This window comes from Perognathus longimembris, chromosome 16, assembly GCF_023159225.1.
Source record: "Perognathus longimembris pacificus isolate PPM17 chromosome 16, ASM2315922v1, whole genome shotgun sequence".
In the NCBI taxonomy this organism is placed as follows: domain Eukaryota; kingdom Metazoa; phylum Chordata; class Mammalia; order Rodentia; family Heteromyidae; genus Perognathus; species Perognathus longimembris.
Window position 1 is genome coordinate 13,032,888 of NC_063176.1, and position 13,032 is coordinate 13,045,919.

At 41.2% G+C, this 13,032-nt stretch overlaps 1 protein-coding gene across 1 annotated transcript in view; it reads right to left on the reverse strand.

Moving 5' to 3' along the window:
• The window catches only part of Rxfp1 (relaxin family peptide receptor 1), an 83,293-nt gene extending 80,544 nt beyond the window's left edge, over positions 1–2,749 (reverse strand). The window contains exon 1 of the mRNA XM_048364912.1: positions 2,639–2,749. Within this exon, the coding sequence (XP_048220869.1) occupies positions 2,639–2,687 (49 nt within the window). The 5' untranslated portion in view covers positions 2,688–2,749. The remainder of the gene's footprint in view (positions 1–2,638) is intronic.
• Positions 2,750–13,032: the final 10,283 nt, after the last annotated feature.

The window sequence follows — 13,032 nt, forward strand, 5'->3', positions numbered from 1 at the left end:
GTACCTCACCTTTACAATAATCAAACACGAAAGAATGGGACTTTTCTTCTCTGGGCTGGCTTGGAACCGTGATCCTCAGATCTCAGCCTCTTGAGTAGCTAGGATTACAGTAAGGAGCCGCTGGTACCCTGCGCTCACCTTTACTCTTACAGTTTATTAATGGACTTGGCATTCTTGTTGTTGGTTGTGGGGCTTGAACTCTGGGGCTGGGATGGTGTCCCTGAGCTCTTCAGCTCAAGGCTAGCACCCTACCACTTGAGCCACAGCACCACTCCAATTTTCTGGTGGTTAATTAGACATGAGTGTCATGGACTTTCCTGCTAGGGCTGGCCTTGAACCACAATCCTCAGATCTCAGCCTCCTGAGTAGCTAAGATTACAGGTGTAAGCCACCAGAGTCCAGCTGTACCTGACATTTAGTGGGTACTTTTGGTTAAAAAATGACGACTAGCTGTTATCACAAAGGGCTTTAGTTTTCAAAGCACACTTATGCAGGCTGTCTCTACGGAGAATGCTCCTGTCTAGGGGACGGATGATGATCGGAGAAGCATTCCAAACTTGGCTCTTAAATTAGTTGTCTTGTGACAAAGCAGCAAATGTCCTTGGGTCTTGCTCAATTGTATCTAGATAATGGTTACTGTGAAGATTCAAAGAGGCAAATTTGCAATAAAAATCCTAACACATGGACTATGAGAGGTGGATGGAATTGGGTTGCCTTTTTACACACTAAAACTCAGAGGGTTAATTAATTGCCCAATATCAGAACTAGTACAAAATACTGCAGCCAAACATCTTAGGACAGGTATCACAATTCACATTACCTTTCCCAGAGATTCAAGCAAAACAAAACAAAGCATCGTAGAGCAAGGCAGAGCCACAATCGCAAGTTCCCGGTACTTGCAGAAACTTAGGAAATAGTCTCCATGTGTTCTTTGCTCTCTGCCTAGGAAATCCTCACTCAGCCAGAGTCTGAGTGATGAGTCTGGGTGATGAGTATCTCAGAGACCCTGGCAAGTGCCTCCCCTTAACTCCCAGTCAGCACAGGTAGCCAATGCTCTTGCTCGCAGCTTTGCATAGGCAAAGACCCTCAGCCCCTGTGGAAGGTGCGGGATTTGGGGAAATTTGGACCTCTCAATTATCCACTATATTAAAGTTTTCTTTCTAAGTCCAAGGGGAACTTAAAAGGTAAAGGATGGAGGTAGCATGTTCTGCCTATCATTTATTCTATTTGGTGCAGGAGGAGAGTTTATCAACAATAGAGCACGCATTAACATGGAAAGTTTAGTGTTGTTAATGTTCAAACTGTCGTGAGCACCTCTGTCTACCCTTGAGTCCCTCACACTAGAAGGCCATGTTAGCAGTGTTTTTTTTTTTTGTTTTTTTTTTTGCCTTATTTAGTCTATTCAATTCACTGAGGTGCAGTTGGGCATGGTAACATTTTATTATTGATTTACAAAAGCTGTTGATGTCAACTGTCAAAAACTCTGGTATATTAAGCATTGGGTTATAATTATAAATATCTAGTTTTTTATATTGGTTTGTAATTTGAGTCCTTCCACCCTAGTTAAAAGGTGGAAATGTTACAATTGAGATTAGAGATGGAGAAAGCTAGGAATAGAATTTGTTGAGTAGCTTCTCTGGTTTTGATACCATCCCCAATTTTGACCATTTAGATGAAGAGGCGAGAAGGAGAAAGAGGGAACGAATCCCTTTGGTATAGCACATTCTATGAGAACGAACAGATTTAGGATCAGAAGCTATCTTGAGACCTCCCTTAATAGACTATCTTAGTGTAAGTAAAAAGTCTTTTCAGATTTTTAAGGGATGGAGGAATACAAGCACTGTGAGTTGTAAATTTGGTGAAGCTCACATCCCCAGCGGCCTAAGATATAAAAGATACACAGAAACTTTCTTTTCTTGGCTTGGCTCTGACTTTCTCATTGTTCATGATCTAAGAAACATTACTTTCTTCCTACCTGAATAATAGAATTCAAATGAGGGTTGATGTATAGAGATTCTTTCCTTTGAATTTAAAATAAGAATTTGTTTGAAAAAAGAAACCATGACACACATAGAGAAAGCATATTTGTCATTGTAAGTAAGGCACGCATGGGAACTTTGTGGCTGTCTGTGTTTCATTGCTTTGCGTTTTATCTTGTTTTTCTTTCACAGAAGAGTGAGAAAGCTTTCTGAACAGAGTTACATGGTTGACTCTGTGTGGCTGCACATCCACATATTAAACCACAAAGGATGGCAGTGTTGCAACTATATACTCAGTAACAACAACACTTCCCTAGGGGGGGGGGTCTCAATAAGTGGACATACCCCCAGGCACAATTTCTGTAAGGACTGTTACTCTCTAAATATTATAACACTGTTTCTAATAAAACAGTAAACATTGGTTGTTAGGCAGTATAGCTTCATATGGCATGTTAGTCTTGCTTAATGATGGACAATGACAAGATAGCCCAGCTTTTAATACAAATACCACAAACATACCAAGAAGAGATATTCCAAAGTAAGATTTCAGTTTTATCAGAATATAGCTTAGAAACATAAATCTAAGTCATGAACATTTGTCCTTGTGGTTATTTCACAAAACACCAAGGTATATAAAATGAGATGCTGAGCATACTTACAGTATTTTCCGATTATTAAGATGTAGAAGAAGACAGGACCAGATGTCATTGCCTTCTTTCGGAGCGACTGATTAATGGAAATGAATAAAATGTGGTCTTGGTTTCTGAGCGGTGTGCAGCTCCCGGCCGTGTGCTATTTCTGTCTGCAATCTTAGCAGCTAGAGAGCAGCGCTCCCTTCTGCCTCTCCCATCCTTTCTCTCTCTCTCTTTCCATTCCCTCTTAATTCTTCTCTTCCCTTTTGCCTCTCAGGATTCATTCTCCCTGCCCGCCTCCTCTCGTAGTCTTAATACCCGTGTACACACACACACACACACACACACACACACACACACACACACACACACACACAGAGCTGATGAGCAGGGAGGAAAAGTTTCCGGTAGAGAACCCATGGGCTATCTATTTATTTTAAATATCTTGTTTTCATGTCCTGTGGCAATCTACACATAAAGATGTGTGTGAACCCTGACAAACGTCTGCCCTGATCACAGTAATACTTGGGAAAGACTTGAGCTAGAGGTCGATCCCAAACAAAACCAGCATTGTATTTTCCAATGACATGGGCTAGAAAAAGAGCAACCCCACATAAGTACAACATCGTTGTGGAATAACCATAAAGGCACTACTAAATTATAATGAGTATAATACAATGAGTAACTACTATGGCCTTTATAATGTCCTTTTTTTTGAGAATGTAAACAATAAGATACAGTCCAAAGGAAAAAAATACAAAGGAATAAACGCCCCCCCCCCCCAAATTCTTTTGCACTTATGACTCTTGCTTGCTGTAGTAGAGCTGCTGGCATGTATTTGGCTGTAGAGTAAAGCCTTTCTGGGTGTGATTCTGGAGAGCCTTGCCACTTTGGAACTCTGTAGAGGCTTGGTTGAAACTTGATTTGTCTAGAGGGAAATACCTGTCCATAAAAACAGCTATACGACCTGCTGCACACACACTGGAGGACAGTTGTGTGGGTCAGGGCATAGCATTGGTTACTATGCGGCAGGCATTTATGTGATGATTTTACTGTATGCTCACTAGAGGAATGGGAAAAACATGCAAATACAAGGGCATTTGTAGGCACTGCATTCTCTCTTATCCAGAAACTATCATCCTTGTTTTGTGGCTTGATAATGTATTCCCAGATTTTTGTCTGTGAGGGGAATGTCCCCTACTAGTAGACTCTGACTTCATATCAGTGACTGCAGTAGGATAAGCCTAGTTCTCAATATTTGCCCGAGGGTTGTTTTAACACTGTCTTTGCTTCCCTCTATAGTAGATTCCACGAAAAGAGAAATTTGGTAGTAGAATTGTCATAAATTCTCATTTATTAGCAAGAGACTTATGTAATGAATACATACATTTTTATTTTGGGAGAAATGTATATGGTTAACTGAATTTAAATGCCATTAATTTTTCAATACGTAAGAAGTACATTTGAAATGGCTTACAAATTATTATGTGAGTGGCCCAGAGATTGTGTAATTATTTTAGAAATATCTCTCCTGGAAGGATGCTGTCAGATAAGGAGAGGACAGTGTCAGAAGAGTGATTTGCCAGGAGCCTCTTGGTAGTGCACTCGAGATATTGTCTGGGGATAAAGGAAGTCACCGACACACGGTTTCAAAGCCAATCTACTACTGTTTTGTTAACTCTGACAAATATTGCTCCATCATCTATCATAAATATATACATTTAGTGGGCCAGTTTTCAGGATGTACTCTTTTTCAGCTGCATATTTTTGGAAACATTTTAGCTGCATATTTTTGGAAACATTTTTTTTAAGCATCAACTAGTATACAATGTATCTTGATCAGATTCCCATCTTCCTTAACTCTCTTGCTTTCCTCCTCCCCTTTCCTAATCTCAACATACTTCATGGTTTAAGTTTCACTTGTGTTTAAAGAATTTTGATCTCATTCACAATTCTTCACTCTCTTTGCTAACTTTCTCCTCTTCTTAGTACTTACAGAGGACTTGTCATTCATATTTTTAGTGTATGTGAAGAGATCTATGGGGTTTCATCAGGGCATTACACACACGCGCGCGTGCGCGTGCAAACGCATGCGTGAGCGGGCATGATTGACAACCTCCTCACTTTCCACGTTTCCACTATTCCCTATTAGGCACTAGCCTTCAGTGAGTTGCATTTTGCTTTTTTCATTTACAGATCCCATGGATTTCAGTATTGTTCATCCTCTAACTTCTCTTTACCTCCCCTAATATCCTCATATAGTACCACAATGAAAATATGTACATGTGTATGTGTGTGTAATATGATATTCTATGTGTTTATGTATATCTTTTAAGTCTAACATCCATATATGAGAGAAAACATCCATCGTTTTTCCTCTGAACATGGCCTGCTTCACTTAATATGACACTCTTCAATATATCCATTTTCCTGTAAACTAGATAACTTTATTTCTGAATAATATTCGATTTTACAAATATATATATATATATTCCACATTTTGTTGATATGTTTATCAGTTGTAGGGTATCTGGGCTTTTTTTAGCTGGACTATTGAGAACATGCAATGACCATGGATGTACAGGTGTCTTTGGTTAGCCTGACTTGCATTCCTTTGGATATCTACCCTAGAGTGCTATTACTGGATCTTATGTTTGTTCTATTTTTATTTTTGAGGAAACAGTTTACATTCCCACCACAGCACATAAGGATTTATCTTTCCCTATATCTTCTTTAGAATTCTTTATTGTTTATATATATATATATATATATATATATATATATATATATATATATATATATTTTTGGCCAGTCCTGGGCCTTGGACTCAGGGCCTGAGCACTGTCCCTGGCTTCTTCCTGCTCAAGGCTACCACTCCGCCACTTGAGCCACAGCGCCGCTTCTGGCCGTTTTCTGTATATGTGGTGCTGGGGAATCGAACCTAGGGCCTCGTGTATCCGAGGCAGGCACTCTTGCCACTAGGCTATATCCCCAGCCCTATTGTTTATGTTCTTGACTCGTCAGAATGAGTAAGATGGAAAATCTCAATTTTTTTTTGATTTGCATTCTTTTTTGTTTTGTTTTGTTTTGGCCAGTCCCGAGGGCTTGGAAATCAGGGCCTGAGCACTGTCCCTGGCTCCTTTTTGCTCAAGGCTAACACTCTACCTCTTGAGCCATAGCGCCACTTCTGGCCTTTTCCGTTTCTGTGGTGCTGAGTAATTGAATCCAGGCCTTCATGGATGCTAGGCAAGCACTCTACTGCTAAGCCACATTCTCAGCCCAACTGATTTGCATTCTTTATGGCCTCAAATGTCAAACATTTCTTCATGCATTTACTGGATATTTGTACTTCTTTTGAGAGTTATCTGTGCAGTTCACCTGCCCATTTATTAATTGGGTTTTTATTGTTTAGGAGATTAGTATTTTTGAGCTCCCACTATATTCTGGTTGTCAGATGTATAGCAGCATAAAATTTCCCCATTCTGTGGGCTGTTTTTGTCTAGAGATTGTTTCTTCTGCTGTGAAGAAGGTTTTTAATTTGATGAAATCTCATTTCTCAATCTTTTCACTTATTTTAGCCGTGTACTTTATTTTTTTTATTTTTTATTTTTTATTTTTTTGGCCAGTCCTGGGCCTTGGACTCAGGGCCTGAGTACTGTCCCTGGCTTCTTCCCGCTCAAGGCTAGCACTCTGCCACTTGAGCCACAGCGCCACTTCTGGCCGTTTTCTGTATATGTGGTGCTGGGGAATCGAACCTAGGGCCTCGTGTATCCAAGGCAGGCACTCTTGCCACTAGGCTACATCCCCAGCCCCGTGTACTTTATTTTAATCTAATTATCTGTAAAATTTTAAGACTATCTCTCATTTCATTCAGAATACACTGGATTTTACAAAAGTCAACTTTTACTTGGAGGAATACTTTTGGTATTTATTTGATCAGAATGCCATTTCTCTTGTATTTTTGGCATGGTGTGAGTCTGGAATAGTATCCAAGTGTATTTGATAGCTGAAAACCTCCAAGTGAGTCCAGAGTGCTCTGTCCTTTGCAGCAGGTGCTCTTAGTATTCTGGGCTGTAGAACCCTTGGTTGGAAGGGACTGTGAGATGTTTGGCCTCTTACTTGGCCTCTGCTCACTGGATGCTGTTGGCAGTCTAAGGATGATAATTAAAAGTATTTCCAGGCCCTTGGTGGGACACAGTTGCTACTGGATGAGCCATTTGTAGCCAAATACACCCTTGAAAAATATTTAGATGCTCACTTTTTTTTTTTTTTTTTTTTTTTTTGGCCAGTCCTGGGCCTTGGACTCAGGGCCTGAGCACTGTCCCTGGCTTCTTCCCGCTCAAGGCTAGCACTCTGCCACTTGAGCCACAGCGCCGCTTCTGGCCGTTTTCTGTATATGTGGTGCTGGGGAATCGAACCTAGGGCCTCGTGTATCCGAGGCAGGCACTCTTGCCACTAGGCTATATCCCCAGCCCCTAGATGCTCACTTTTAATCATCAGTTCATTGAATTCTTTTAATTAAGTTGTATGTTCTTACACTCTTGTAGATGACAACAAACAGATGGCATGTATGTGTCCTGAACTTTCTCTTCCTATGTTGTTCAATTATAAACTCACACCAAGGCCCGAAGGAACCTCTGACATCAGTACCTCTGCTTGGCTGAGTAGAGTCTGAGTTTTCTGCCTAGATCTTCTTGTCTGTACCTTCTTCAAATAGTAATCAAACCTCCTCCTTGAAAGTTGCTTCTTATAGCTGAGCACGCATGGCTCATACCTCTGACCCTAGCTAGTTCTAAGGCTGAGATCTGAGGATTTTGGTCTGAGGCCAGCCTGGGCAGAAAACTCAGTGAGATTCTTATTTTCAATTAACCAGCAAAAACCTAGAAGTTGAGGTGTCCCAGCGTTGAGTGAAAAAGTCAGGCAACAGTGTAAGGCCCTGAATTTAAGCTCTAGTGCTGGCAGAAAACAAAAGTTGCTTCTTCTAACAATCCAGGGAATCAAACCAGATAAGCATTGTTCTGCTCACCCTGCGCAATGCACAGGACTCTGGGTTTCCATCTTACCACGACTGAAGAGCACTCACTATGATCTTTCATTCGTACCTCTGAACTTATCAGCCACCATCATGTTCCACAGAAGAGACAATCATTTTATAAGCATATTTTTTATTATACTTTTGGGATTTCCAGTACAAGAATTTGGTGAAATCCAAGCCAGGAATTCATAACGTAGAAACTGTAGTTCATCAATCATGAATGAAGACAATCAAGTGTAATCTAAAGTAAAAAATAATATAGGCTGTCAAATTGCTCATCCTGGGGTCCATTTCCAATTGACAGCTATCAGTGAGGCAAGACACTGGAGGTACTCTTTATCTCTAAGTCACAGCCAAGAGCAATTTTTTCTGTCTTAATTTGGCAGTAATGAAACAGTTATGAAATGAGGTGACTTTTAAAGAATAATATTAAGCAAAACATGCAATTGGGACAGAACAATGGCTAGGTCCTATATGCCTTGTTGTTGGGAATGTAAATCAGTGTGGAGGTTCTCCAAAATAACTAAAAATGGAACCCTCTGATCTTGTTATACCAGTCCTGGCACAGATCTGTAAGTCAGGATACAATTAGACAGCCACACAGGATTGTTTATGACAGTGCTATTCATAATAACCAGGTGATAGAATTAGCCTAGGTGTCCACCAACTGATAAATGGATCAAGAAACTGCATCATATAAACACAGTAAAATATTATTCAGCCATAAAGAAGAGGGAAATTAATGTTATCTGTAGAAATGTTGGTGGACCTAGAGATTAATGTGTTACATAAAATAAGCTAGATTTAAGAAGACAAACTCTATGTTTTCTCTAGATCTAGATAACAAACCAACCAATAATGGAAGTAGAAGGGGGATTGTTAGGGAAGAGGAAGGGGATCCAGAGATGCGGGTAGTAAGGATAATGTTGGCAGTGGGTGTGATCAAATTACATTATATACATGTATGAAAATTTTACCACCGTGAAATCTAATATTCAGTGTGATTAATATACACTAATAAAACCATGAGACAGGTGCTGGTGGTTCACACCTGTAATCCTGGCTACTCAGGAGGCTGAGAGCTGAGGATAGCAGTTCCAAGCTAGCCCAGACAGAAAAGTCCCCCAAGAGACTCTTATCTCCAAAAACCAGAAGTGGAGCTGTGGCTCAAGGTGGTAGCGGGCTAGCCTTGAGCTCTGGGATAGCACCAGACCCCCTAGCTCAAGCCCTAAGACCAACAAAAAAACAAAAACCAAAGAACAAAATCAATACAAAACAACAAAAAACCCCATGACAATGTAAAGTCTAGTGTCAGCTTGCTGTTCCCACGTGGTAACCCCTACTGTGGGCGCCTGGAGCTGGGCAGCATTGCAGTTTGCTTGGGCTCCTTCAGACTTCTCCAGCTCACAGCTCCTCCAGGCTCTGGAGTCTTGCTACAAGCTTCCTGCTCAGCTGGCTTGCCTGAAATTCAGCTTGTACTCCCCTCCCCACGGGGCCCCACCAGCCTTGCAGGTACACAATCTCAAGGCACCCTTGGCTAGGCTAGGGGGCCTGCTAAACCTCCCTGGAGACTTCTTTATTTGCATGAGGAATACCTTCCAATGCTGGAAGGCAGATTCAGAAAATCAGAAATGGTGGGTCCGAACAGTGCCAGTAGCATGTTGGAAATCCTGGTTTTGTTTGTAACCTCAGCTACAACACTTAAATGATTCTAGTCTTTACTGGTAAAACCAATAGTTGACCTTTAGATGCATTATAGCTGGGATGTTTCATGATATATGATAATCTGCTTCGGAGTAATTTACAAATTAGTTGTAGGAAGAGAATACACATACACGAATTGCATATATATATAGTTTTTATTGTTATCATAAAGGTGATGTACAAGAGTTACAGTTACATAAGCCAGGTAATGAATATATTTCTTTTTGGACCCTTTCTCTTGCTCTCTCCCAGTTTTTCCCCACTAAAGAATATTTTTATGGGGTGTTTCAATCAGTGCAGATTGATGCTGGAGTCTGGCACAGAGAGCAAGGTAGGGAGCAGCCCACACTGCCAACAGTGGGGGCTTTCTAGGAAGCAAAGCTGCAATAAACGAGGAAGACAAAGAACATATGGCCAGATAGTAATAAAAAGAGGTTTTTTTTTTTTAATTATACAGTTTACAGTTCTTTCTTTTTTTCTTTCCTTTTTTCTCTAGTTCATTCCCTTCTGTTGCTGTTATTGGTTTCTGTACCCATTGTCTTGTTAAGTTTATCTGATTTGGGGAGAGGGAGGGGAAGCCCAGAAATGGTGGGACAAAGGGTGAACTAATTCAGCAGTGAAACGCACTTGACACTGTGTTGGAAATGAACTATATAACTTTGGGGGGAGGGAAGCTGGGAGAGAATGAGGGAGGGGGTGACACTGTTTAAAAGAAAATGTACTCACTACTTGACTCCTCTATACATCACCTTAAAATAATTTTTTTAAAAACAACATTTCATATCACAGAGAAGTAATACAAAAGGGTAAATGTGTGCAGTCAGCAAATTGGGAGGAAAAAATAGTATAAACTGGATAAAAGAACCAGCTACCAAGTTTTTGGAGCGTAAGAATGACTAAGGTAATTCCAACTAGGGTATGAACGTTAATATTAACTTCTGAGCAATGGAGTAATGTAGTCAGAGTCTAATAGAAAACCAGTATCATATGATGCAAAGGATGAGGAAGAGGGACTTTAGTCAAGCGATCAAGGCTTCTGAGCAACAGAAAAGGTCACAGTATTCATTGTGCTTAATCACGAGTACACTGCCACTTTAAAAAATGTTTAGAAGCAACACTGAACACGTCAAAAGAAGGGCCGAGTGAGGTTGTGCTTGCCTGTAATCCCAACTACTCAGTAATTGGAGAGAAGAGATTTCAGTTGAGGGCAGCCTTGGCATAGTGAATGTGAGATCCTATTGAAAAACAAACTAAAGACAGAAGGATGAGTGGTAGAGCTCTCGCTTGGCAAGCATGAGGCTCTGGGTTCAAACCCCAGTGCTATTCCCTAAAAGAAAGAAAAGTAAAGAGAAACTATCTTTTACTTTTTGGCAATATTGGAGTTTTACCTTAGGGTTTTGCTTACTGGGCAGGCGCCCTACCATTTGAACTATGCTGCCAGCCTTTTGGCTTTAGTTATGTTGGGGAAAGAGGCACATGTTGATAGCTGAGTAGACTTGGACTGTATAGCTGGATAACAGATACATTTGATGATGCCAAGCTTTGCTCGGACCCGCCTCTCTAACCACCATTCTCCTGATCTCCAACTCCCAAGTAGCTAGGATTATAGGTGTGGGCCCCCAGAACCTAACATGAAATTACTGTTAACAGTACATTTTATGTGCTTCAGAATATCCAAAACATTACCATTTCAACAAATGAAGTGTAAATAAGCTATTCCTTTTCTACTGTCTTTGAGATCTGGCATATGTCCAGCCCAGGAAACACACGGGAGCGGAGCCAGCTGCATTTCAAGTGCTCTGAGCCACACGTGGCCCAGGATGGTATAGCTCAGGTGGATGGTGCCGTGGACTTCAGGATTCTAAAATTGCCCTGGAAACAACCACAACCACAACAGCAACAGACTCTATTACACGAATAAAGACCTGTGGTTTTCAGCAGTCTTTAGAGCTCATCATCAAAGGAAAACAATAACTTCTATAAGTAAGTCAAATTGTAGTAAGATAAAAATGAGGACAATATGAAGTCACCAAACTTAATTTTGTCCAGTCAAAAAATTAATAACAATAAAAAGCCTACCATTTACCATCATTTGATAAATGCAAGAATCTTTTATTATTAATTAAATAATTGATTTATTATTTAACTTATTGTATGGCTACTGGGGTTTGAGCTCAGGGCCTGCGTTGCTTTATCCCTTAGCTCTTTTGCTCCAGGATAGCTGGCATTGTACCATTTGAGCCACAGCTCCACTTGCAGAATTTTGGTGGTCAATTAGAGATAAAAAATCTCATGGACTTTCTTGCCCAGATTGTCTTTGAATCACAGTCCTCATATCTCAGCCTCGTGCACAGCTAGGATTAGAAGCACGAGTCATACTGCTACCCTTGGCTGCAAGGACATTTTAATCTTACAAACCTAAAAAGATCCTGTTCAAACACAGAGGAGTTCCTTGAGCTGAACACATTTTGTTTCACAAAAAGGGCTATGCTATCTCCATCTTTCACATTGCCCTGCAGGTGGGTAAAACCTGTCCAGGTCATGCCTGTGGACCATGGTATGGGGCCACTCACCTAGCCCCGGCTCAGGTTCTCTGTAGCACAAGTCCTTCCCAAGCCTAATTAGTTGCAGAGATCTCAGTGTTGTGGTTCTGTTATCTATTAAGTGTTCAGAGCCCTGGTCAGTGTAATGAGGTTTCAATAGATTGGCATCTGGACTCCCTCAATCTTATTTTAAAAGTTGCACTCTTGGCTTCTAATTCAAACCAATGGGCACGATAGGTGGATTTAGGGTGTAGAGTTAATTCACCCCCAACTACCAGGATTTATTGCAGAGATTAGCTCTTGGGGAAGGGGGGAACCTCTGTAACACCAAGGTTGTATCTTGAAGAGAAGCTGGCAATCAAGGTGTCCTCCTTTCCTTAGCTCCTCCCAGTCACCACCCTCCATGGTCAGAGCATTAACAGTGGCTTTGAGTTCCCAGCTGAGTTATTGCAATGCTATAAGAAATTGGATCTATGGTAATCTTCGCAGAAATTACCTCCCTTAGTCCAATTGTTTATTCCTTTTGCTTTTAGAAAAACCATCCCTCATTATAGACTAGTTTACAAGGTCACAAAACGCGACCGAAGAGTCTCAGTGTGTGGAAGTTCATTTCTCACTCTCCACAACCCTCACTGATCTGGTCACCCCCTTCTTGCAGGTGCCTGGTTGATGGAGAAGCCACGTAGACAGAAGTGGCCATGTCCACTTCCTTGCTGCAGGAAAAGGCAGCAAGGTGAGCTGTGCACTGACTCTGAAAGACGCTACCTCCATGTGTAAGCACCAAGTCAAAGTGCTGAGAAAAGACAGGCCGCCCCACTCTATGTCTGGCAGGAGGACAGCCAGAAACATTTTGGTGAACAGCATCAGCGACAACTCCAGTGAGTCTCCTGACCTTTCCTCTTTCCCAAGGAGATGTTCTGGAGGTCACATCCAGTCCCAGTCATGAGCTCACATTCAGGTGGCTGCAGGATTTCAGGGCTGTAGTCCCACACACTAAGTGTGGCTTGTCTTGACTGGAAATCAGTGAACAGAGAAGCACATGGTCCATCCCCATACACAATGATGGATTAGGGACACAATTATATTTTCATTAGGAGGCAAGGAGGACATGGCTACTTGTAGCAAGATGAAGGGAGGAT